The 26472-nt window shown below is 41.1% G+C and overlaps 1 protein-coding gene, 1 long non-coding RNA gene and 1 pseudogene across 11 annotated transcripts in view; 1 reads left to right on the top strand and 2 right to left on the bottom strand.

Annotated features, from left to right (window-relative positions):
- The window catches only part of LOC144070934 (uncharacterized), a 33012-nt gene that overhangs the window by 408 nt on the left and 6132 nt on the right, over positions 1 to 26472 (top strand). The window contains exons 3-4 of the long non-coding RNA XR_013299508.1: positions 14717 to 14859; positions 14932 to 15017. This is a non-coding gene — a long non-coding RNA (uncharacterized LOC144070934). The remainder of the gene's footprint in view (positions 1 to 14716; positions 14860 to 14931; positions 15018 to 26472) is intronic.
- LOC144077712 (leucine-rich repeat-containing protein 3 pseudogene) lies at positions 769 to 4153 on the bottom strand (annotated as a pseudogene). Its single transcript, XR_013301075.1, has 2 exons — positions 4006 to 4153; positions 769 to 2410 (listed from the first exon to the last, which is right to left on the bottom strand). The product of XR_013301075.1 is annotated as a leucine-rich repeat-containing protein 3 pseudogene (transcript).
- LOC144070903 (poly(rC)-binding protein 3-like) lies at positions 11353 to 25025 on the bottom strand. 9 transcript variants are annotated; one of them, XM_077595437.1, is made up of 13 exons: positions 24668 to 25010; positions 20024 to 20189; positions 19909 to 19932; positions 19798 to 19830; positions 19394 to 19510; positions 19009 to 19140; positions 18813 to 18941; positions 18172 to 18315; positions 16849 to 16890; positions 16132 to 16210; positions 15657 to 15709; positions 15323 to 15492; positions 11353 to 13580 (listed from the first exon to the last, which is right to left on the bottom strand). In XM_077595437.1, exons 2-13 carry the CDS (start codon positions 20096 to 20098, stop codon positions 13526 to 13528), a joined length of 1053 nt encoding a protein of 350 aa, XP_077451563.1. In that variant the 5' UTR covers positions 20099 to 20189; positions 24668 to 25010; the 3' UTR covers positions 11353 to 13525. The 9 variants fall into 9 exon arrangements, with proteins under 9 accessions (XP_077451563.1, XP_077451571.1, XP_077451554.1 ...); XM_077595445.1 differs by having other exon boundaries at positions 16132 to 16207; positions 24668 to 25009; XM_077595428.1 differs by having other exon boundaries at positions 15657 to 15712; positions 16132 to 16207; positions 24668 to 25007.

Genomic DNA, 26472 nt, shown 5'->3' on the forward strand with positions numbered 1-26472 from the left:
TTCCAGCTGTTGATTGTCTAGAAATATGACATTTTTGTAATGTATGATTTGTGCATTTGTTTTGTTGACATTTTTCAATTTTGCTGAAGGTCATCACATTGAGATGACAATTGAGGTTGAGTGGTTGTTCCCGCAGTTAACCTGCAGCCTTTCAGTAAATGTGCAAAGTCCATAAAATACTCACACTTCCAAGGGGATAAGGCATAAACAATACCGGAGTCGGTTACTAGTAGGTACTAAGTGATGTTATTTTCATGTTTCTATCATGTGCAAAATTGAAATTACCAACTTTTTGCACAGTATAAGTTATTTCTTGTTCTTAGCTGCAAAAATACTTTTTTTAAATCAATATAAAACTCCAGTCTGGAGAAATGGTGCATTATGCACTGACATACCTTTCTCCCTGATCAATGAGTTGGATTTAATAACGTTTCGAGAAATGCTCGTTATAATTTTTTTAGCTGTCTGAACTCAAGAATTCCCAAATATGAACAAATGTTGCTAGGTACAACCTAGGGATGACTAAGATCAAAGTAGAGGTGATTTGAGCACAGCAATTTCAACAAAACATATAAAAAAACTGTTTTTTGGTAACGAATGAGAGCACAAAAAGTAATAAGCTACGACAAGATAGCATATAAAGCATCGCACAAAGTCTGCTCAGATTTGTAGATTTAATTTGTTGATGGAATTAAACTCATTAATAGCAGTAAAATGATTTATTTTCTCTAGAACAACAGAAGACAAGTGTTATTATTTTTTGCCTGATGTCATTTTCATCTGCAGCAATAAACAGGTAAACAAAGACGCTGCCGCCACTGCCTTAAAGAATAGATGTTGATTTACCTGTCACCAACTTAAATGAAATAAATGATCATTTAATTTTTTTTTTCATCATAAACAAATACTCAAGCAATCTATCTTCCTCTCCGTTTGCGGGATTATTTTCAGCACAAGAACCAAAATACGTTCACATTAAACAAGCAATAACAGATCTTCAACATCACTAAACATCCACTTATACTACGTACTATTCCATTAAAATGTCTAGTACGGAGACTGACTGGCCTTTTTGACAAGGTTCTAAATTGTAGAAGGTAAAGACATAAATCTTGAAAACCCACAACTTGAATCCCAGGATATAAAAGGCATGTGCCCTAATTTTCTTATAACAGCCAACACATTGAGTTGTTTACACACACAAAAAAATCTGCCACAACTGTTTCTTACAAAGGACCAAAAACTCACATTACAAGTTGTCCGTCTGGCTACATTCTGGTACTGAGAATTATTTTACTTCTTATTTGCCAAATCTGACTTGTGCAGCAATGTAACGTCAAGCAGAGTTTTATCGGTCACTCGCCTCAAACATATTCCCTGCTCGACTTTCATCTATATGCATCAATGCACACTCATCTATATTCATTGCCGCATCTTTTCTAAAACACACTGCTGGCTGTATCGTAGTCCTTGCTGATATGGGAGCTGCTTGGCAAGGACTTGAGGTACTCCATGTGCCTCTTGGCTTCCTCCTGGTTGTGCCGGATGTAGTAGATGATATAAGCGGTGACCATGGAGAACCAGCAGAACATGGCCACAAACATGGCCACATCAGTCGTCTTCTGGTGAAAGTTGCAAAAGTTGATTCCCGAGTCTAGGACATGAATGACCGGTTGTCCTACGTATTTGTCCGGCACGGCCGTATGGCATCTGACCTCGTTGATGGTCTCGGGGTCTAGTCTCAGCTCCCGCAGCACTTCCTGCAAGGAGCACTCGCAGTTCCAAGGGTTGTTGGACAAACGAATACGAGCTTGCATTTTTGTAAAGGTTTCCTTGGGAAGGCTGCTGAGGTGGTTGTTTGAAAGGTCCAAGGTCCGCAAGCCTTCAGAAATTCCTTGGAAGGCACCCTCCTCTATGCTTTCAATGAGGTTGTGGGAAAGGTCCAATTCCCTGAGTCGGTGAAGGTCGGTGAAGGCCGCCTTAGGGATGTGTGTGATCTGGTTGGATGAGAGCAGAAGGATCACGGTGTCCTTGGGTAGATTGCTGGGGATGTTCTCCAAGTTACGTGACGTGCACTGCACCACGGCGCCATTCCTTTCAGCGCAATGGCATCTTTTCGGGCATGCGTTTGCAATGGAAATCTTGGTTGATAAAAGCCACAGAGCAGCCAGAAAGTGAAGACAAGAGGAAGATTTAATGGACGACCTTGGAGTGGCCCCCATTAGTCTTTGAGTTTCATCCTCAGGGTATTTTTTAAACTATTGCCTGCCCGTTTGTCATCTGTGTCCAGATGAGCCTTCTCGTTGCACAAAATGTCTCCTAAAGTTTGCATGATTGTTTGTTGAGGAATCAGAGTGGAGCGTGATCAACATCAGTTTTGTTCTTGTCCCACCCCATTTTTCACCAACAACTGGAGGAGAAAAGAGATCAAGTTGCAACATTGTTTGTTTACTTACGTCACCATTGCATGGCATATTTATACCATTTGTACCCATTTTCAAGACCCCACGAAATCTTGTGTTCTAGGATTTAACCGAGGCAATACAACTCAAGGACACAGCAAAACAAAGTGATTGTGCTTTTTTTCCCCTTCTGTGGTAATAATTGATTTTTGGGGCATGGGTAAGTTTTACAAAATGAAGCTGTTTGTGTCAAGCTTTTTGTGAAAAGGAACTCATCAAGCAGAACGGTGACTCTGATGCTAATGTTTTTCGCCATTATGTCATCACTGTTTTGTATCGAGTTTTTTTTTTTCACATTTCTGCCTGTTCATAGTCTGTCTTTCCGTTGTGATTTTCCATTTTCACCTGTTACTGCCTCAGCCTCTGCTGCCTCTGTGTCACCCACCTGTTCCCCACGTCTCATTAACCCATGTCTGTGTATTTAAGTTCCCTGTGTTTGTTCATTTCTGTTTGCGTTCTTGTCGATGTTATATGTATTGTCGTGCCCTGTCCAAGTCTTGTCCTTGTTTCGTTGGTTACTCTGGCTTTAAGTTTACATAGTGTATTTTTGGACTCCCTGCCTTGTTTTGCGCTTTGTTTTATCGTCTTATTGATAAACCTTTGAGCTACCACGACCCTGCATTTGGGGCCATCCCTATTTTTTGGCTGCTTGCACGTCACATGTGACACCTTTATCATGTGGACAGTCATTTAGTTAAATAAATCTGCAATAACGACATTTGCGAAGTGCTTTTGATTGCAAAATAGCGTATTTCGAGGTGTACACACATTTTGAGATTATTCACCAGGTTAGATGCCAGTCGTGGGGTTGGTACTGATTAAGACTTGTTATTATGATGATCATGGTCCTCGCTATACATGCAAGATCTCAGTTCTACCTGGTCATATTCATGATACAAACTGAGCACCACAAAACTTATACGTTTAGTATTAAGACATATAATTTCTCGTCTCATTTCAGTTGTAAATTGTGAAACTGATATTGCTGTTTTTTTTCTCTTGATGCCCCATCATTTGCAGTCACAAAAAGAACTGCAACTCTCAAATCTAAAATGATGCGTATAGTAGGAATTCAATTACAAATTACTGTAGAAAACAAATCCGTGCAGTGTACGGTCCCCCGAACAGAATCAAACGGTAGTCTGGATGAGCCTGAATTCAAAATTGAAATTAAATGATTAACATTGACAGGACAATGTATGAGAGAACTGAAGGTCAGTATCTGTCATGACATCATCCGTCAGCAGAAAGACAAGCGCACGGAGGACAAGTCAAAGTAACTTATATACAATTTCAGATAATGTTTCTGCTTTGCTATTCCTTGCATTCAGAAGATTGCAGACACATTCCGTAAATCCATTCAGGTGTAAAAAGTATACTCCTTAGAAAGAGTGACAACATTTAAGTGTACAAATCTAGCTGGAATGAAAAAGTAAATTAACCAATGTCATCATTAATTTAGGAGCATATACACTTCAGTTTGTTTTTCCTTTACATCAACTTCCATGAATAATCCAGAAAGGTACAAGTGAGAAGTCAGTACCTGGCCGGTTTCTTCCTCTCAGTCCAGTCGCGATGTGTTGGGAAAAGTGTTGAGAATCGACCTTCAAAATAAAATCGTTTCTATCATGTCCTTCGATCCTATGCTAAAGATGAACTGCTGAGCACACTTGCAGCCGCCAAGATGTAAGTGCTTACTGAGAGTTTTCCTGCTGCTGTCTGAGCAGCTTTGAGGCTGTGTGGTTACGCGCGTGCCTGTGTATGTATGCGCCTTTTGCGTCCCTCTCATACTGTATGTCCTACTATAGCAGACAATGTAGTAATTACATCTTCTGGTCATTTAGCTCGTATCAGTGGCAGGCAAGTCAAATAATATCTTACAATTAAAATATTGGAGTTGTAAATGACAGTATGGTTGGATATGGAAATTGAAGGGATTTAAAAAAATGCACCTCAACTAATTTGGAATGTAGATTTTATGTGCATTTATTTAAAGTTTGTGACTTTATGATTAATATTGCATATTTATATGCATCCATCTTCCGTACCGCGAATTCTCGTAAGGGTTGCGGGGGTTGCCAGAGTCTATCCCAGCTGACTTCGGGCGAAAAGCAGATTGCACCCTAGACTGGTCGCCAGTCAGCTGTGAACCACTACACCATCAGGTAGCTCTATTTATATGCAGTACATACTATTTTGCCTTTGTTTCCCTTTGCACAGAGATCTATTGAGAAACAAGTTTATTCCTTTGGCAGCTGTTACTTGATAAACTATTTTCGTCATGGTTCACATTGTACTGATAAATTAAATTAGATTAAATTTGATTTCTCTCATGGTTACCTACCACGACTTTGAAACCCTCACAGACCTGCCAAATACCATGAATATTCTATGATTTACTATGCCATTTTTACCGAAATACTATATATTCATTTTGTATCAAAACTATAAAAAATAAAAAATAAAAATAAAACGTTTTTTTCCCAGCAATTTACGGACTAAAAATTGAAATGTTGAAAATGTTCATTTTTGGATCGCCATTTTAACTTACCATGACAATTAATTTCCGAATGCAACATCATTTTCTAAATAAGTTTTGCATTTTGTCAAAACGTTAAAGTAGCGTTCTCACTCTTCAACGTCATTATTCATTTCAAGCAGTGTAAATGTGCTATATATGTCCACAAAAAAAAACGTGAGTACAGTGGTACCTCGAGATACGAGCTTAATTCGTTCCGGGACTGAGCTCGTATGTCGATATTCTCGTAACTCTGCCGGGTTGGCTGTTTGCCCCGCCTCCACCCTCACTTTCACTATCGATGGGCTGTTTGCTTTTGTATTTCCTTCAAAATATTCCGAAAATGATGCACACAAATGTCCTCACAATAGGATAAACCACGACCACTTGCCTACAAGAAGTAGTCTTGAATAAGCGATCGCTCCGCCAACAGGAGCTAACAGGCTAAGGGGAAAAACACTGAAAAACGCTCCGCCCAGTGCTCGCAGACACATTACAAAAAGGGAGTTGCGACCAGAGACATTGCACGAGGGAGTTGCGGGGAGAGAGCCAGTGCTCCTGATGTTCTTATGAGCAGCCAACGAGAAGTGATATATACTCCTCGTGTTAGCGATCGCTTCGTATTTCACGCTGAGTGACGGAAAAAACACTGAAAAAAATGCAACGCTCCGCCCAGTGCTCGTAGATATCTGTTATACACGAAAGAGATGCAGCAAAAAGTGCGCTAAAATCATAAACAGCCTCTCATGTCTTGGCCACCTGGCTTTCTCGTATCTCGAAATTTGTCTCGTATCTAGAGATAATTATTTGCTCGAATTTTTACTCGTATCTCGAAATGCTCGTATGTCGGGGTGCTCGTATGTCGAGGTACCACTGTATATGTCCACGCACAAAAACGTTGGTAATAGTAATTGTTTTGGTGTTTTTTTTCTTTGCAAGGAATAGTATTGAAAAAAGGAATCTATTTGAAAAGCTTTAGAAACTGTTATTTCTGTACGCCTGGCTGGTAAATGCCACTAGGAAAAAGGGTCACAAAATCTGAAAATTCTCTTTACCCACTGCAAACCATGAGTTTTGACGCCAGGCAGCTCTGCATCAAGACCTCAGGGTATTTTTACTCTTGCCATCGTTATTTAATTTCTCACCCTTAACAATGATAGATGTCTGATTCATTTTAAAGGGGAGGAATGGCTGTGAATGCTCATGTTTCAGTGCCATTGACGGCACTAGCCGTCAAAATCATTTTGACCGATAGAGCTGTCGGCCGGAATGGCAGACATTGAGTTATGACAGCCCATTCGCGGATAACTAGTTTCTGGTCGTTCACAATTTTCTTTCAGTCATCGTGGAGCGATACAGGACTGTAATACCTTGTCTGTCACGCCCATGATCACAAAAGACCTTTTGAAGGTAGTCCAACACCATCACTGTAAATACCTGGACACAGCCCAAGCATCTGTATGATTAAATGGCAGCTGTGAGCAGAGTTCAGCCACGGCATTTTGCTGAAAGGCAAAATGATTGATTATATTGACGACTGAAGCATTTTAGTGTGTATGAGTTTGCTTTATCCTTCAGTCTTCTTGACAGTAGCCCAAGTGTCAAAGTGCACTAATAAATGTTGCAAAAGCCCAGTAGCAGTGTGGTCCTTCTACTGGATAATCAGTCTTCCCGATGCAGTTGACAGAAAGGGGAGCCGCGCGGAATCTGCCAAGGCATTTGTTTAACATCCTTACTCATCTTGTCGGATTTCTGGCAAAATTCCTATCTGCTCACCCATTGTGACGAAAGTGCACCAGCATCCCCGAAGACCCTTAAAGTGTGGCACCACATTTAATCAATGTTTAACGACTAACTGACCAAAGAATCAGAATACACATAGGACACGTTTTGCTTTTTTCCCATCTGCTACCGCTGCATGCTTTATATTCTTTATGCTTTATTTTGTGAGGTGGCCCTTGGTACCCTGAAAAGGAAATGGCTCCAGAGACGCGGTTAATTCCCATTTCATTTGATTGGATGACAATGTGCATTTAGTTGAGAAGCTCAGAAACCATAATGCAAAGTCTTCACCATTTGTATAATGAAATGACAAAACATATGGGTCTATCTAGATTTTTATTATTAATAATCATTTCAGCTGGATCCGTGACAAATGTAATTTTTTGTAAGATTGCATCTGTCAAGACAATATTTTAAATCTTTTAGTTGATCATAATTTGTGATCAAATAAACGCTGTCAAGATCAGTTACCACAACAGTTGTTGTTAGATTGACAGTAGGGCGGCCCGGCGGATGAGTAGTTAGCACGTCGGCCTTACAGTTCTGGGGTCCTGGGTTCGATTCCAGGTTGATCTGGGCGTGTGTAAGCTTTCTCCGGGTACTTTGGTTTCCTCCCAGATCCCCAAAACATGCTTGGTAGGCTGGTTGAACATTCTAAAGTTCCCCTAGGGTCATAAAGCACTGAATTCAGATTTTTGAGAAGAAGATTGAAGCTTCATATTGGACGTAGTTTCATATCCTAACCGGACAACATGCTTCTCAATCTGAACAGCTCCGATTGGTATTGACTGTCCATGACGTCGCTCTACGTGATGGAAAATTCAGTGCGGCAAAGTGTCAATCTAACTGTAGGGCGGTTAAAGATAATGGAGCACGCTGAGGAGAGAAGAAGAAACGCTCTTCCTCATTGGTCTGTGGGGAGATAGATCTTGACAGGAAGAGCTCAAGGCCATACATGAAATTAAACAAGACAATATATGAAAGTATTTTGTTTGAGATGAAAGAAAGAGGATAGAGATGGGCATGGCTACAGTTCTAAAGAAAGGTAAAAAAAACAAGACTGTTGTTAGTGAATGGTTTTCGACAGTTGCGGGTTTGAAAGTTATCTTCTTGGGTTGAAAGTGGTTGCGGCACTGGCGCTGCCTGGAGTTAAGTAAAAGATTTATGTTTGTACACATTTTTTGTGTTGTTAAAAATATATCAAGTACACGACAAAGACAAGATATTAAGAAATTAAGATTGGCAACAGCGAAAGTGAGGCATGGCAAAAAAGGGCCCTTTAAGAATTATTACATGGTATTTTTGGGGACTGACTCAGCGTAAACAAACTGCTTTTGCTCGCCAGCACAGAACCTTACGAAGACGGGTATATGGAGCATATAAACAATGACAATATAGGTAAGTAATGTATGATACTTTGGTAAAATGCAGTGCACTGGTTAATATAATTCCCTACCAATGCTGAAAAGTGATTTTCCTCTGCTTTACATCGTTTTTTACTGAGCTGTTTGGTTACAAGCAAACTTAAGTTGGATTTTTTTCAAGATAAAACTCATTCTGAGCAATTAGTTGTGTGATGTCAAACTACGGCAGGGGTGTCAGACTCGGGTTGGTTCGCGGGCCGCTTTAATGTCAACTTGATTTCACTTGGGCCGGACCATTTTAGCTATAATCTTTAGATATTTTTTTTTATAAATGGATTAAAAGAACTGGATTAAAAGCCCTGAATATTCAGTTTTTTATAGATCTAAAATGTTTATTTTAGCTTTTTTATATATTATTAGATTTTACAAAATGATTTTTGAACTAAAAACACAGAAAAAATGATTAAAAAATTACAATTACTGATTTAAAAAGGGGAAAATCAGGAAATTCAATATACATCTATACTCTTCATTTTAATTTGATCCTAAAACAGAAAGTCAGGACTCATGATTTACTTTCCCGGGCCACACAAAATAATGCGACGGGCCAGATTTGGCCCCCGGGCTGCCACTTTGACACGTGCTCTACGGGCTCTGAATGATGACCCATTTGTTGCCACAGTAACCTGTCGGATGGGTCAATAATATGCTGAACAGGCCCAATTCCAATTTGGACACTTTGGATACAAAAAAATCTGAACAGCCAGCCCTAAAAATCAGATATGAGGACGAAACATATTGGAATCAGATATGCCTGCAGCACAGCCGTAGAGGCAGCTATGCAGTGAACTGACTTTTGCATGGGTAACAATTCCAACATGCTCAAATGTCAGAGATCAGTGAGGATAACACTAAAGAAAACTTCCAAATAGGAAATTTAAGTGAGAAATATAAATTCACGCTTTCCTTTGTTCTGCTCACAGTAGCTATAGTAGCTTTTCTTTTGCTTGAAATGTCATCTGATACCAATTCAACTTCTGACAGCTCCCCTTATTAACGATACTGTGCATTTTTTCTTATTCTTCAGCTAATATGGATTTGGGTGCAACAATTTTGATCTCCACTATAAAGGTGACCCATCTTTCCGAACTCCTAAACTCCGGGTTTGAAATCTTAGTTGCGATATAATGATCTGTTATTAGCAACCAAAATTGGCCACCTTTAAATGTAGTCAATACGAATTATTTTAGGTCAATATCACATTTTTAGACATAATTAGGAATTATCCATTTATATGCTCGAGCATACATGATTGATAATCAATCGGCATAATACTTTCACTTGGCAAAATCATTACGCACAGACAACGTGCTTAAGGACATCACATCCATTTCAGTAATCCGCTGACTGGACTGGACTCATTTTTACACTTTGCAGCTATAAGTTTATTGGTCACGCAAAAAGCATTTTATGTGTTTTTTTTATAATTGGACTACTTTTTCCTGTGCTAAAAGTGCATACGTTTAATTCAAAAGTACTATTCTAATAGTGAGTTTACATGGCCAGACATTTGAAACCACAACATGATCTTATTTTGGTGTTTGAAAGTCTTTACATTACCTTCCATAATTGGGTTACTGCCAAGGTTTGTTGGCTGCATGTAAACAGTGTTATAGACATTAGCCAGTAGTTCAGGATATTCAAAAGCTTGGCAAAGATGCCCATTTGGCATGCAGAGATTGACAAAGTAAGTCACCTGGATGATTCAGTGCTGCCTTCATGAGAGAAAAAAAAAACACCCTAATAACATAACCTCACATTTTTTTCAAATTTGTTAATTAAAAAAATACTACTACAGAAACAGTTACCATGGTGTTTTTGTCTATTGATTACTTGTTGAAAACATTTCAGTACAGTCATCATATGTCTTATACGTTGGAAGACTGTGTAAACCTAATCCAAGTCTAACATATTTTAGTTAGAGGCACAACTAAAACTTATATTGCTGGGTCCATTACAACAAATTCCAAATTTTTGTATCTTGCGCAACCCACTGACTTTAGTCAAAGAGCCAATAATTACCACCTCGCCAGCACAAAACATAAATAGGTTGGCACACACCCAATGTCGTTGGGGTTGGGGGAACATGGTGTCTATAATCAGGTAACCATTTTGGAAGGGCAGCTTGCCCCTTCAGAGTGCATGCTTGTTTATTAATGTTTTTGGTACAGCTCTTTGAGTTACAAAAGATCTATTCCTATGCTGGCGATGTAACGCAAATTTCCGCATAAAAAAGATTTCACCATTCATTCAGGTGTCCCCTGCCTGGTACTCATAGTTAGCTTGGCTCCAGCACCTCCCGTGGGTACTCGGTCGTTTGGTCGCCGGTCTTTTGGTCGGCCGGAAGGTTATTGATAATTACCATTTAAATCGTTGCTCAAATTCCCTATTAATTATTATTTAGTCATACTTAATGCCCTTTTAATTATTAGGCTAAAGAAAAGCTCCAAATTTCCCGTACTTTTATTGTTTTTTGTTGGAGAACTTGTTAAGACCCTGACTGACGTACCTTCCGAAGGGGACAACTCCTGTACATACAAACTTATACACTCACACGTCGGCTCAGTGAAACTGCTCAGGGCCATTGTTGGCTTTTATTGATGCGTAGACCGTGTTGTTTTACCTTGTTTTGTCGCCAGTCTTTTGGTCGCCCGTTGTTTGAGTCCGGGCGACCAAAAGACCGGTGACCAATCGACCGCACACGCCTCCCGTGACCCCTGTGAGGATAAGCGGTTCAGAAAATTTGACCATTGCTCGAAGGACCTTCTTTGACTAATAAACCTGACCTTTAGGAAACACAGCAATTTTCGACATGGCTCTTAAAGTCTGCTATTCTGAGCATTAAGATTCATAAGACACTGGACTTTGGCAGGAGCCGACGGCAGTATGCATCCATTTTGGCAGAGCAATTTGTAAGCTATTTCAGGACACTGAAATATTTTTCTTCTTTGGCTGTTGCTGACATAAAGACTTAAAAAGTCAGCATGTCCCTACCTTGACCCCAGTACATTGTGCTGATCTAATCTGGATTTTGAAAGTATTATTATTTTTTTGCTTCAATAAAATGAGTGAGTATGTATAATCTTGATTGCTTTCAGTCTCGTGTGAACCAATTCTAAACCCAAAAATGAAATATTACCCTGGAAGTTTAAACAGCAACACATGGTCACAGAAAGCAAAACTGAAACTTTATTTGTTTTTATGCTTACCAACACTTTGAAATTAAACATAGTACTCACAACTAATATAGATCTTCACACAGAAAATAAATCAAAAAATAGTTACAAACTTCATCATTTCCCCTCAAAAACTGCAATACACAGTGCAACACGCAAACATAAGCTGAAAAATAAAAATCTTTTTTAAACCTCCTTCCACATGGAAAATAGATCTGAGAACAAAACATTTTGCAACAAGCTACAAAGCTCTTCTATGAGTCAAAAAGGAAAAAGAAACTGAATAAATAATTGCACATTGCACCCTATTATTGCATTAGTTGCAGTTTGTTTCAGTCATATACACAAATGTAAATAAATACAATTGTTCCAAATACATAATGGTACATGAATATTGATGTAATTGAAATCACACTATCACTATCAGAGAACCAGCATTACAAGTGAACACACTCTGGTCTTTTGTGCATAATTCTGAAACTTTGCAGAGGATAATAGCTTGTCTTTTGACATTCTATTCAGCCCAAATAATAGAAATTCAAAACTATTGTACCTTGCGAAGCTCAACTATCACATCAAACTGTACGATTATTGCAGAATAACCACCGACAATGTATCCTATCAACCTTTGCTCCATATTAGAGTCAAAGGCTTGGCAAGCTGCAAAATAAAAGTCGTACATAGCAATGGTTGCCGTGTTGGACATACAGTAGATCATGTGACTTGGACAGTAACATTCAACAGCTGTTTGTGTACATCAACACAGAATTGAGCTTTTACCAGAGTTTGACCTTTGTTGACTATATCTTTCCCTCATTTTAGTTAGCTAGTGTTTACTGATGAACAAACAATGTGTTTGTCATCAGACTTCGTCCCCAAATAATCAAGACCAATGAAGTTTCTGACACAGTTGTGAGCTTAAAAAGACATTCAAACCTAAAGCGTCGAATAAACAATGAAAGAAACGTGACAGAAATAAACAATCGTGAAAAAGAGACTGAGTGGTCAAGCCCGCCCAGGCCCCCGAGGGTCCCTTTCCCCTTCCCCACCCCCCAACAAACCCCTGAACATTCTTTGGCCTCTAAACACCGTTTGGCTTGGTCCAAATCCTTGTAGGTGGGAATATTCTGCTTCTTTCCTCTGTGAATTTTTTCTCTCTTTTCGTTTTGCCATCAAACAACAACAAAGGCAAGAAGACAAAAGGTTTTGGACACAACCCGAGGCCAACTAATCCCTCGCATATCAGAGGCAGTCCAGAGTAAAGTGTTGTATCGTCTATTGCATGAGCGCCGCGTAGTTGACAAATAGTCTTAAAAGTCCTTGTACAAAACAAATAAAGTATGATCATAAACAATCATTAAAATTTCCAGTCAGTTTTGTCTAATTTGCTTTCATGCATGTCTACACAATAATAGAAGGAGGCTATGGGCAGGATAAGGGACTAATAAGTGTGTGGCCAGAAAAAAGCTTAAAACATGAGCGGAAAAAGCAGGCGCACAAAGATAACATTTCAGGGTCCACTGAACAGGTTTTGCTCAAATACACAACGACACGACACTCAACACATGCAATATAAGCAATAATGTACATAAAGAGAGGATATATAAACACAAACAAAATAACGGGAGGCTCTAGGAGTGATACCATTGGCTAAAAAGGGTCATGTGATGTAATTTGACAAAAATGCAAATCCGGACAGAAATGGAATAGTCCAATATTCTTTTCTAAAGGCTCTGTTTTTCTAAGGTAGATTATAAAAATTTGGCTACATCCCACCACACTCTGCCGATAGCATCACTGAGCTGTAATAAATGCAAAAAAACTACTTCTACAAAATGTTCAATCGTTTACTTCTTAATTGTTCTATGACGCAGCACTGACAGAGAAAAAAAGATGAACAGAAAGAATAAAGTAACACAAGTTGTTGCTAATAAACATTCAACATGCTTCAACAATTCCCTAAAACAAAAACATGAACAGATTTCTTCTTTTTTTGTGTTTTTTTTAAATTGGCTCTCTGAAATCAAAAGTGAGCGCTCGGCCTCACTGGTCCGTAGAGGACCAGGGCGACGGATGTTCAGGGTTTTCGGAGAGCCACAGCCAGAGTCCGAAGGGCGTCGTCAGTTGTTGGAAAGGGCCAGATGGAAGAGCCAGTCAGGGAGCTCAGGAGGTGGTCATGGAGGATGGATCGTTCCACATGGCCGCCACGTCTCGAAACCTTGAAGATGAAATTAAAGGAAAAACTCTATTCGGTGCTTTGTGAAGAAATGAATCAAAAAGTCATTTAGGATAGTCATAAAAAACACTGGGCAGCCTGATGGTGTAGTGGTTCACTCCCCTGACTTCGGTGTGGGCAGGCGCACGCTCAATTACCACAGCTGGTGGTATGGTTGTGAGTGCGGCTGGTCATTTGTCTTTCTGTGTGCCCTACGGCAGACTGGCGACCAGTCTTGGGTGTAGTCTACCTTTTGGGATAGGCTCCAGCAACCCATTGCAACCCTTACGGGAATGCGCGGTACGGACGTTGAATGAATAAAGTGACCCAGTTCGATATGGTCCAACATACTCCCTATACATTAGTGGTGTCAAACTCGTTTGTGGGCCAGATTAACATCACCAAGACTGGGCGGACCAGTTTGTTTTTAGCTAAAAAAGTTAACTTACTGCCTACCATTGAGGACGCTAGACGTCCAATCCATTTTGACTGGGAGGGGCGAATGAATGTTCGTTCACCTCCCAGTTCAGCCATTTCGCATCATTTCGCTTTCTGTTGAGTTTTGGGCATTTTCAGGCTACTTCATGTGGTTCCTTGTTAACTCTCCGATATTGAGGAAGCCGTTTTGACGCCAAGGGGTGAAATAACGAATGTGACTGTGGATAGACAATTGAACAAAGTGCAGTAGTGCACAGTCCATTACACAACTCGCAAAATTCTGGTTTTGCGGCGCCCGTGTAAAAAAATAAAAGCATTTAATTCTGTATGTACAATATGAACAAGCTTCAAAGTGCAGTCAGAACAACCCAGTGGGCCAGATTGGACTCCCTAGCACCCCTGCATTATCTTGAGTATTTAACCAATGACTTAATCAGAGAAATAAATGGCATCTCAACTTCAAAAGGACTTGAGGATTTAAGATTTACTAGAGGGGCCGAATGGCAAGTCTGCGATCCAAAAGGAAAACTTCATGTTCCCCATCAAAGAGATGGTCCAACCACCAGAGCTTAGTTCGTCGAAAGAACTCATTCACTGGCAGCTGTTCTCAGAGTAACTAAACTCATCTTGCTAGCCATTATAGAGCATTTTACGGACTTGTCGATAGCCCCCAATTCTCACTGCATGTACTTCAATTTCAGAAAATGATGGGATTGATTACCTGGCTCCCCAACACAATCCACCAATTTCTTTTTGAAAAAGAAGAATAATCAAAAGGACGATTGCACGAATGGATCATTTGCGTCTGAATACATGCTGAACCCCCTGGAACAAGTTGAGGCTTGTGTGTCTGTTAGTTCTTACCAATGAGGTTTATACTATTTAAAAATCCTAATCTCGGGTTTTCTTCTTAAAGGGAGCAGCAGCTTCCTGATTTATTCTGAAGCTTGAAGGTTGTTGGGAGCACTTTTGACATCAGCGACACTGCGTGCCATAAAGAAGGTAATGGGCTGGGCTATAGTGATTTATGAGTTTATTCTTGAACTGTTTCATACACTGTAAGGGAAGCCAACGATGAAAACTGAATGGTTTAACCTGGCATGAATTGTTTGCCAAATTTAATGGACAAACAAGCAACCAGACAGTGACTCAAAGGTAGACTGAAAATTCCACTGCCTGTACCCTAAACAGTCACCCTCTTTATTGGCTCCCCAACCTCAAGCAGGATTAACCTCCTGAAAGTTATGCAATCAAATGCTCAAAGGAGCACTTAAAGGAAGCTTGAAAAAAATGCACAAAGTTTTTACCTTGCATTGATGAGGTACTGGGCCAGGCTTATGTTGGCGGGGGTTCCTGTGATGGTGATCTGGCGCTCCGATGACCCTTCCATGGCGTTAGCAATTTTGATCTGTGCCCCAGACATCTGACGGATCTCGTTGATTTTGGTTCCCTGACGTCCAATTATGCAGCCTATTAGCTAGTGAAAAAACGGGGGCGGGACTTAATAGGATAGCCAGGGCATATGCATGTTGGTCTTTATCGTCGGCATTTATTTGTCAGATTTATACTAGACTACAGTCAATTTTTCGTTATGAAATTAGCATCAATTCATCTTGAATCGTGAATTAGTTGGATACTCACATCATTGGGAATGGTGAGTTCATGAGTACTGGCCTGGTTACTGGCATCCAGACCTGCTGTTGACCACACCAGGGACAGGAAGAAGACGGGAGAAAAAATACATAAAATAGAGTTGGACACATTGGCGGAACTCGCAAACATTTGAGCATTGCGCCACACACTGCCCACCAACAACCATTAGAACACCTGGCTCTCTACACAGAAAGTCTCGAAAAGGCAGTTGCATCATTTTAAGAAAGGATGCTATGGAGGGGGGGTGGGGTTTGGGGACACCTCAACACCAACAAGAGCAGACCACCAGCAGGCCATGTCCAAGGCAGAGAAAAAGGTGGAAGACAACAAGAAGAATAAGAAGAGAAAGAGCAAGAGAAAGTGAAGAAAAGAGTGTAGGAGGAAGAGAATGTGTGCGCTTCTACAGGTACAAACGAGAGAAGGAGTTTCGGTAAAGAGGGTTGTCGTGTAGGTGGGTACGTACCGGGAAAGGCAGGGGTGGTCTGTCCGAGGGGGGTAAAGGGGGTTTGCTGCATAGCCAACTGGTGGAGCTTGCTCAACTGCTGAGGGGGGGAGGAGGAGGACAGCAAAGCTATGAGGTCATCGTTAAAAACACATTTGGACACACACTCACACAGAAGTCTGTCCGAAAAGTTACGAGAGTCAAGATAGGATCTGAGGAAACATTAAAAAGGTGAAGTTCGAGACGTTCGCAAGGGCTTGGCCGGGATTTATTGTAGAGATACAAGCATCTCGACGTTGTCGCAATAGAAGCCATCATTTTAAAATAAAGAAATAAAAATACTTCCAATACTTAAGAAAAAAAAATATCATCCTCGAAGCATCTAAAATTTACTGTAGCTAAAATTTTGAGCAAAAATCTTTTCTGCTCATAGATTTTACGAAAATATCATACTCAATACGAGCCTTTCATTTTGCATGAAAAAAGGAGGTAAATGGAAAATCATGATGTTTGTCATGAGCTACAGGCCAAGCCCCTCGAGATTTAACAGAGAACAGACAGAAGGGATTCAAGAGTGTTCAAAGTCAGAATCAATTGGAATTACATGTCAGATATTAAAGCCATATTAATATTAGCATTTAATATTCATAAAGGAGGAAGGGTGTGCTGGTAGGAGCCTGTGTTTCCAAGAGAGATATTTGGATGCAATGTGGAGTGCCTGATGTGGCGAGCACTCACGTCTGGATGAGGGATGGCATATTGTCCTTGGATGGTGTAAGCCTGCAAACATGAAAGGAAAACCTCATTTTTTATAGTGTATTGTTAACGTGCTGCCGAAATAAAAAGGTCCATGTAGCAGTAGCTTGGTTATTGTGGAGAGTTACTTCAGTTTACAGGAAAGGCATGCATTGCATTGTTGAATGCTGTCAAGTTGGACTATCATCAATCAAATCCAGTTGAATTACAATACAATACAATCATGGGATCACTGTGACGGGGGTAAGGGTGGGAGTAGAAGGGGGATATGTGACTTGGTCTAATGATTAGATGCCCAGAGCGCCGCAAAACTATATTAGGTTATGGGTTGGAGGGTTCAATTTGGGTCTCCACATGTATAGCAAGTTTGGAATAAATTTAGTAAAAATCTAATAAGAACTTTGTATGGCCCCTCGTCATCATAGTTAACGAAGTAGAGTTGAATAAGGTGCAAGAGTGGATATTGTTTTGTGTTTTTAGTTTATTTTGCCATATTCTTGTTTCTTACCAACACTGAGCTCAATCACGCAATCAATGTATTGACCATCAGACTAAAACACTTGCAGTTTCTATATCGTATTAATCCAGGATGGGTTCTGAAATATCCCCAAAATTTACGAGTTGGGTCGAGCAGGGTGATGTTGCCGGTCACACATATTATGGTTTCCAATATATTGTGTAAATATCTAGTTTTAACACATACGGCATCATCATGAAATTTCCCAAATACGGGATGAATAAAGTTATCCAATCCAATCCAATACCACGTGATGTCACAGGACTCATGAATGTGCGATTCTCTTTTGAAGTGAGCCACAAAAATCGACAATGGATACATTGAATTTGGTGCCATAGGCAAAACTACAATCACAATCTCGTCTTTTTAAAAATGTATTTTATGAGTTTCACCTGGTTGGTGTGAGCGTCAATTACATAGGATTAGTTACAGCTACAGCTAGTTCGCACTAATTCCTGAAAGTTTTTGTGTGCTGCCTATTCAGTCCTGAAGCAGCTTGGACATTTTTCCAATCTTTTTTTGGCTCTCATCAATAATTTATTAAGCCGGCCAGCTTCCTCCTCCCTGCAAACTTGATGGATTTGTACAACCCAGAATAATACAGTGCAGACCCAGCCAAATCATCTCTTAATGAGTCCTGTGATGCTTTTTATCCCAATTTCAGGCTGATGGATGACAGTGGGGGCACAGCGGACAGCGGGGTTTCATGCCAGTCGAGGGGACAGGTGGGGAAGTGAGGGTGGGCGGTTGTGTGGGATTGGTAGAATAAAACCTGGTGCGACACTAACAGGCAGTGGCTGGTGCTGCAGTAAGAGGCTGAGGTTGGCTGTAGATGCCCCCAGTGGGTCTGCTCTTACCTGGCCACCTGAAAAAATGACAGGGGTGGAGGCAGGCTTGGGGCGGTAGGGGATTGTGGCACCTTTCGGTGGGGACTAAGGAGAGCAAGGGTGGGAGAAGGAGTGAGATGTGGAGAAAGTGTTAGAGAAGAAAAAAGAGGAAGAAAGAGAGCATCAAGTGAGACCGAGAGGGACAGTGCCTGGGGGAAGATCTGTGACACAAAAGTGCTCTTCACTGTGCACATGCTGACAAAACGTCCAGTTTTGTGAATCACCTGGAACATCACTTTCAACTGGATAATGATGACGCTACGCAGTTAAAACAACTCCCTGAGCACTCTGGAGACTTACAGCCATGTCGCAACTGTCCCGGCAGCCCTGGTGGGTGCCATCATGAAGGCCCGCTGCACAGCTGGCAGTGTAGACAGTTCACATTTTAACAATTAACAATCCCAATAAGACATAAACCAGAATAATGATTGCCAGTGAGCTATGCTCATTTATAGCAATCAACACTGTCAAATCCTTTTAGAAATATCGGGCAGTCGGGGGTGAGTCTCATGCATCCTCATGAGAAGGTAAAGCTGCCGTACCTCCAGCATCACCACACATATCTGTTTAACACACTGTATGATGGCTTCCGGCGCCCCGGAAATGGTCACCGCCCTCTCTGTTGAGTTGGGGAGCATATCGCCTGCCACCTGGACCTGAGCACCTGTGGACTGGGGGTGGGAGGAAAAAAAGTCTGGATGTTTTGTTCACTGGATAGTTAGTTTATCTTTTCGGTACCTCTCTCATCTCCTTTATTTTGGAGCCTCCTTTGCCAATGAGCGAACCACACTGGCTAGCTGGCACTACCAGCCTTAGAGTCACAGGAGGCTTGCTGGTGGCAGGACTGTTGCTCATAGAGTTGATGATGTCCTGGAATGACAATTTGGGGGTCTTGATCAGAATACTTGGAATTAACTATATCAGAAAACTTTACTAGATGCCAGAAATGTGATTGCCCAACCATGAAAAAAGCATGTTGCACCTACCAAAGGTACACCAAAAGTTTTTTTGTTGATGTTGATATATTGAGCACTTGTCCAAATATCCATTCATTGTTTTTGTGCCCTAATAAACTACACAAACAGTGAACCTCAGCAGAGGAAATAAGAGTGAAAACCTGTACCTCCTCAAATTTGTAGGCGATCATTGCAAAGGCCTTGAAGATGGCGTCCGTAGGCCCGGTGATGGTGACTATCCGTTCGGGACAGTTGCCTTCTGAGATGTTGATACGAGCTCCACTCTGTACATGAGCACAGTCTCCTCTATGAGTGAGAGGTTACAGCAGTACCTTGACTAACAAAAGCCCCTACTATTTTCAATTTTTGATTCATATCCTTAGTTGTTTACAACACTGTGCTATTTCCCTTGTGATTTAAAATAAAACTGTGTATTTTCAGGGAGGTAGGACAGTCAATGGAATAAAAGGCATACTGAATTGAAATACAATATTATTGCAAATTAAACTCGTAAATCAAAGTACTGCTTTTATTAGGTTTCACAAGATGTTTGCAAATAATGTCAACTTACATCTTCACGCATTTTTTTCACTGTCTCCCCTTTCTGGAATTCAGAGTTAAATTAGATATTGGACGTATTTCTTAATCCAAATATTGGAAAATGTGAGCTGATGTTATTTACCTTCCCTATGATGCTTCCAACCTCCTGCAGGGACAAAAATGCACACAAATGTAAGGAGTTTGTTTGTTAGTTTGTTTGTTTGGATGTGAAATTTTCTTAGTTGTGGACATCACACCTTTCCGTGCATCAGCAGCCGAATGGTAAGGGTCACATTCAGTCCACCTTCTGATTGGACCTTAATGGGCTCCATGTCGGATGTTAGCGGAAGGGGAATGGTCACGCCTGAGAGGAGTTCGTGGGGAAAAACAGGGGTGTGAGGGTGCAGTTAGTCAATGGGTGACCTGTAAAGTAAAGACGGACAACATTCAGAAATGTCACATGGCTGATACTCTTGAAATTACTGTATGTCCAAAGGTGTGTTCTGCCTAAAATGTGCTCAATTTTAGATTAGATTAGATAACTTCATTCATCCCATATTTGGGAAATTTCACTTGGCAAATAAAAACACCTCAAAACCCTGATGCCCGTTTATATCATACAGTACAGTAATTTTAATGGAATGTACTAAATTTCTATTTCCAAGGCATTAAAAGCGTTGAGGCAATAGTTTGCTCAAGTCCTTTCTGACTCTTGGGTGACGTCAGGTCTCATTTAAAGGGTGAACACTAGAGGGCGCTCCGGACCATAGTAGAAAATTCAGTTAGGATGGGAAAAGACAGCCAAATGAACTTCGTCAAAATATATTGTACACCGTTATTGCTGGTGAATATGATGTTTTTCTTTTCTTGGGGTGTGCATATTAATGGCTGAAAAAGGCAGGTTTTTTCTAGTGGAAAGGTTTACATATATTTTACACTTCTAGTAGGCATTTGAAAATTACATTTGCATGTTGTGTTTTCGCAGAAACACAACCAGACTATAGGCGTCATGGAAGGTCGTCAAAGTGATGTTAAGTTGCTCAACTGGATTTTAGGATTCAGTAGAATATGCAGGGTACAGCAACATTTTTTAAATTGTTTTATTGCCCATCCTCATGGAATGAAGGGCCCCTAAAGCTTTATACGAGAATGTCCAATCAGTGCGATCGACATCCAAATCGATTAAAGTCAGAGGGATGGTAGTAAATGATTGTGTTTCATTGTGTCATTAATGGCGATAGACGTCCAATATATATGACCTGGTGGTGGTTGACAGGAATTATTTCCAATTCAAATACATTGCATGTCTATTGCTGTTAATGGCATTGAATGAATTAACCGGGAGAGCTGGCAGTGATCATTCATGGAGTGAAGTCAGTTGTCAATCCATTTCAACTGGGAGGGCAAGATCACTACCAGTCTTCCATGTTTAAAATGGAATTAAATGAGGTCATTGTGAGTGGCAGCCAATTAGTTACTATTTGTGGATTAAAACTCATTTTGATCTGTTGTCAGATCTTGTACTTTTTTTTAATGTTCAGATTTTTTTTAAACTAAGATGCATCATATCCTGAAAATGACACTTGAATATGAAGAGGGAGAAACCTTTAAAATCAAGTGACCTTGTGAATCCGCCGAGCAGTTGAAAAAAAAACACTTTCAGTTTTCATCTCACCTGCCCCAGGTGCATTATTCTGTGGCATCTGTCTCCGTGCCCGCTGCTAATTAACAGCTGTGTAATTATAGTCGTGCCCTGGAAATGTTTTAATTGCAAGAAATCCAGATCTTCCTTGATTAAAACCAAAAAGAAGCCAGCTGTTTGGGGAGGGGAGGAGAGCTACTGATCTTGATTGCATTTAGTTTGACGTTTGGAAGGTCAACAAAACGCTCAACGGCTAATCATCCACGTTTGAGAGATGGTTCCATTGTTACCTTGTGAGCAACATATTGTTTGCTATTATTGCAGCAAAGCCACATTAGCATGTTGAAATCATACCTCTGCAAAGCTAGTATGCTGCATGGCTTGGTTAGAGGCCAGTGGACGGCCAAGAGATAAGGACAGGGATTCTGTCGCCAGCTGTCTCTCCAATCTCCCAGAGGAGACCAGATTACATAAAAAACCTTAATCCGGGTTTAAGACTCGATCCAGTGGTTCAGGTCTTCACCCGGATGGGAGGGGGGAGGAATGGCATATCGAAGCGCTGCAAAGCCCATTCTGTAAGTTGCTTTATGTTGAACTCATAGACTGCCATTGATGGCGATAGAGATCCAATCTGTTTTAACTGGGAGTTCTGTCATCGAATGATCATGTTTCAGTGCCATTGACGGCACAGTCCACTCCCATCTGGTTTGGACGTCCATCGCCTTCAATGATAGCCAATGAGTCGAGGTTGCGTTTCTCCCTTCATGTACACGTAGACGTATGTAGCACCTACTTAACTGCCATTAATCACGCCAAAAGCTGTAGATTGAGGTCAGTGAAAAATATACAGAAATCCCTAGCAGTGTTTTGAGCATACATCCCAGCAATGGAATTAGGTCGAGGCCCTGTGATTCATGTAGCCAATTGGACTAAAACCTTGCAGCAAATTGTCATTTTATTTTTAGGTCAGATTTTGTTTTTCATTTTGGAAGCGAGTTTCTTCACATGCCCAAAATGGTCCTTGTGAAAAATAATGTCAATTATTTGTCCCTTCTTTGACAAAATCCAGAGGCTAAAGTGTGACAAATATCCACTAATATTTTTGAAACCCCCCCATGTCTGACAGTCTGGCAGGAAGTTGGGGGGACGACACACAATGAGGGACGACAGGGAATTTTTTATGACATCTGATGGAGAAAGTGGGTCATGCTCGGCGTTGCAGCGCTGCTAGCCTCCTCCTCTATGGCGGCTATTGAATTAATCACGCTTTACGCTTGGCTGGGCAACACAGTGCACAAAATGCATCGTACTCCCTACGCACACCCCTCGCCTTCCTCCTGAATTTCCTTGCCTCTGATTGCCGTGCCCAGAAAAGACTTGTGCATTGCTGTTGAAGAAAGATGAACCCGAGGCCTTGTCTCTTTGTGTCTTGGCTTCCATTTCTGCTCTTGTAACAATGGAGAGGTCTTGCTTTTTTATGAAGAGCCGCTGATGTGTAAATGATGCAAAAGTACCCCTGGCTACAAAGGTCTTTTTAGTCCCAAAGACCACCTTCCTTACCTCTCTTGCAAAGGAATCTTGCATTGTGGCAAGGGCAGGTTTAACCACTGTGTGTGTCAATATTCAATAAGCTGTTATGTAAAAATGTTGTCAAACAAGTCACAGCAAGTACGGGAGAAATCCTGTATGATCCCATCCAAAGCCTGTGTCATCTGTTCCTTCTTAATCCACACATCAAGGGAGGGACGTCACCATGATGGCTAGATGACGGATGAAATATTCCCTCGGCAGCAACTCAAAATCTTGACATTCTGGTCCCGTTCGAGGCAAGAGTTGCGCATCATAAACTTGTTGAGAAGTCAATGTTCCTGCAATCATCTGTCACAGATGTTTGCATCTTCACAGGAGACCACTCATCATTTGGATTTTGGCAACGCCTGAATGTGGCTAATCATACAACTCTCATGATATCTTTGTTCCAATTACGGGTCAGCCTTCTGGTTGACCTCATTGATACATTTTTTTTTTACCAACATTTGTCATGTAACTCGTAGACATCCAATCAATTTCAACTGGGAGATGGGGGCCTCTTGATCCCAGATGGTTTGGACTTCCATCGCCGTCGATGGTAGCCGACGAGTTTGGGGATGAAAATCAGATTTCCATTGAAAAGGCTTGCCAGCAGACAATTCCAACAGATATTCAATTCACTGGTATGAGAGTAGCTCTTGGCTCTTGTGGGCTTTTGTGTTACATGTGATACAATAGGATGGAAGTAGGAGGGGGCATCACGATGCGCCACTATGACATTGCTTTCAAAAGATGTCAGTCCTAATCAGCGACCCAGAATTCCGATACCTCAGTCCTGATCATGATCAAAAGCTTCCGCAAAGATGCCAGAACCAACTTGTAGCAAGAAACATTCAAAGTATCTCTGAGCGTGTCTGCCTTGCAATTGTGGCAGTAGTCGAAGGGGCGGCTGGATTGGTGGCGGGGGGTACGAACATCCGTGGCGCACTGTCAAAGGCTTAACGACACAGGCGCACCATGTTGTGCTGTGAAAAAGCAGCACGTCAAGTCGGCCATTTTAGATTTGCCATAATTTGTGATAAGTTCGATAAGTCGGGCTCCTGTGCTCTTTGAAGCTCTTTGACTTTAAGGTTGCTTTTTGGGTGTGGAAATGTCGTCCGCGTTCCTCAAAGACAACAACAAAGCAGCCATTCATCTTGCCACGGAGCCTTAGAACGCAGACCACGTTTCAGGTTTACAAAACATGGCAGCCTTAATAATATTAATGTGATGATAATTGAAATAACTATACAGCAAAGGTCATCCCAGCCACAGAAATAATCATTTTAAGTAAAATCGATCATGCTTGAGCCAAACAATAGATGTGCTGGGTCAGATCACTGAAATTCCTTTGTGAAAATACATGTTCATCAGACTGGGAACAAGTTAAGAAAACGCCAGTGAGATCTTTTCCGAATGACAGAATAAGATAACGAGCCATAAATACGGCATCTCATTGAAAAGGTCATGGTAACGCCGGTTAATTAATAATTTGAAGTACCGATGGCTTGATTCTGCGCCTTAAGTTCCATGTGTCGGAAATTCCAACAACGATGACTTTCCCAATTATATGCAATTTCCAATATTTTAAGGGGACAAATATGAGCAATCAAGTCAAAACAGCTAACATATGATATTGGCCTTCCGAAGCCAAATAATTCCCCAAAATGAAGAGAAAAATGAGTTTTACCTTTCTGTAGGGCAGGATGGTAACAACGATGACAGCGTCCAGCGATGGTGTAGCAGATTAAAAATCGTAAAAAGGAGAACGATCTCCGCCCTCTTCCTTTTGCTCTTGCGAGAACAAAACGCCACCCGATTGGACCACGTCAAGGGGTCACGTGGGTGACCAGGAGAACGCGTGACCGGTGTCGAAATTCCGTGATCGCTGTGCGCCTCGGCGATACAAGTTTCGTTGCTTTGCCGCAATTTGTTTTTAACGTTGTTCGGTGTCGAGTGTAAATAGGCCGTATGGTGAAGCGTAATCTGGACGAGCATCACCCACCGCCCTATCGGGACCCTCCGACCCCCCTCTGTGTTTACCGCAACAAAAGGAGGGCATGCATGCCCACTGAGGCAAAAGGGCATCGTAGGGACATATCTAGGATTGAGGTGCTCTAAATCAGTACTGTGGCCTGGGGGAATCTGGGATTATTAAACGCGATGCCTACTGCGTACTTGTTTTATTTCTAATGTACTTTTTGGGATCGCCGAGGACGTTCTCAGAAGTTTAAAATAAATAAATAAAGCACCCACTCTCCTGCCATCACATGCAGATCCTCTGCTTTTTAATCTGATCAGTGTGTAGGCGTGTGTATGTGTGTGTAGAATTATAGGGCTTTGGAAGCAGCCCATCCAGATTTTCCAATCCAGCACAAATCCAGCCTTCATGTCAGATGGACAGTTGTGGAGAGCTTAATCTGACATTATTAGGCTTGGATGGGGATGCTAGGAGAAAGCAAATGTTGTTGGATTAGGGGCAGTGCAGACAATAAAGAATGTGTTTTACCTTTTTCATAATAGTTATCCCCGGTTTTATAACATACATTGCTGATACATATGGGGCTCTCAGTTTCATATCTACCCCACACAAATTGTAATGCATCAACCCAACTGTAAAATAGCCCACGGGACAAACTACAAATAGAGCATTAAATTAGCTCTACATTGACCAATAAGAGGTGTGGGGGTGCATGTTATGATGGCTTGCCCTACGTCCATAATGAGAACTAAGTGCAATCATGAGAAAAACATTATTGAAAGACACTTGAACAAGGGACAAAAGCCTTTCAATAAAATTGTAAAAAGCTACATTCGGGTCCAGGCTAGGATTTTACAACTAGAAATGCCAGATTAAAGACACAGAAGGTTTTAGGTGTCAAGAGAGCCCTATAACCTGATTGACCCTGCCTGCCAATGGCCTCCAGCAAGGGGATAGGAAACCTCGTTTACACCCTACCCTACCAGAACTTGTCCTCACATTTCCTATCATTATGCTTGTGTCCTAATGGAGGCAGACGGCTGTGAAGGACAGAGTAAGGGAGATGGCAGTCATAGTCAATCCAAACGATTGCTGTCCTTGCAAGAGAGAGAGAAACGACATCAACATTGGCTCAGATGACCCCACTGATTGAGCGTTTCCCCCCCCCCCAAATTTGTTGGGAAAGTCATGGAAATTGTGTGATTGTGTTTGAATTATGTTGTGAAGATGAAGCCTATACTAATTTTTACCAATAAAGCATGATATACCATAATATTTCAAATGTGAAACAATAAGAGTGAAGACAAACATAGTACCAGATGCATACATATTACAATGCGAAAATAAACTATTATTCAGGTGCTACAAAAATAGTAAAAAGTCAACATAATTCCCCTGGATGTAAAGACAGGAGGATTTTGTGGGAAAAATCCTTTTGATTTTGAAATACAGTTTCTGTACATGGATTTTGTGCTTGCAATTCTGCAAGCAAGATGATATGATGATCTGTATTC

The sequence above is a fragment of the Stigmatopora argus genome, chromosome 1, assembly GCF_051989625.1.
Source record: "Stigmatopora argus isolate UIUO_Sarg chromosome 1, RoL_Sarg_1.0, whole genome shotgun sequence".
Lineage (NCBI taxonomy): Eukaryota > Metazoa > Chordata > Actinopteri > Syngnathiformes > Syngnathidae > Stigmatopora > Stigmatopora argus.

Excerpts from the sequence above, each read along its gene's own strand:
- LOC144070903 (XM_077595419.1), bottom strand. The coding sequence starts at position 20,098 with ATGGAGCCCATTAAGGTCCAATCAGAAGGTGGACTGAATGTGACCCTT. Across the intron at positions 19,141-19,393 it reads TCGCCTACAAATTTGAGGAG|GACATCATCAACTCTATGAG; the intron begins GTACAGGTTTTC and ends TTGTCATTCCAG. Across the intron at positions 15,493-15,656 it reads AACTCACCATTCCCAATGAT|CTAATAGGCTGCATAATTGG; the intron begins GTGAGTATCCAA and ends TTTTTTCACTAG.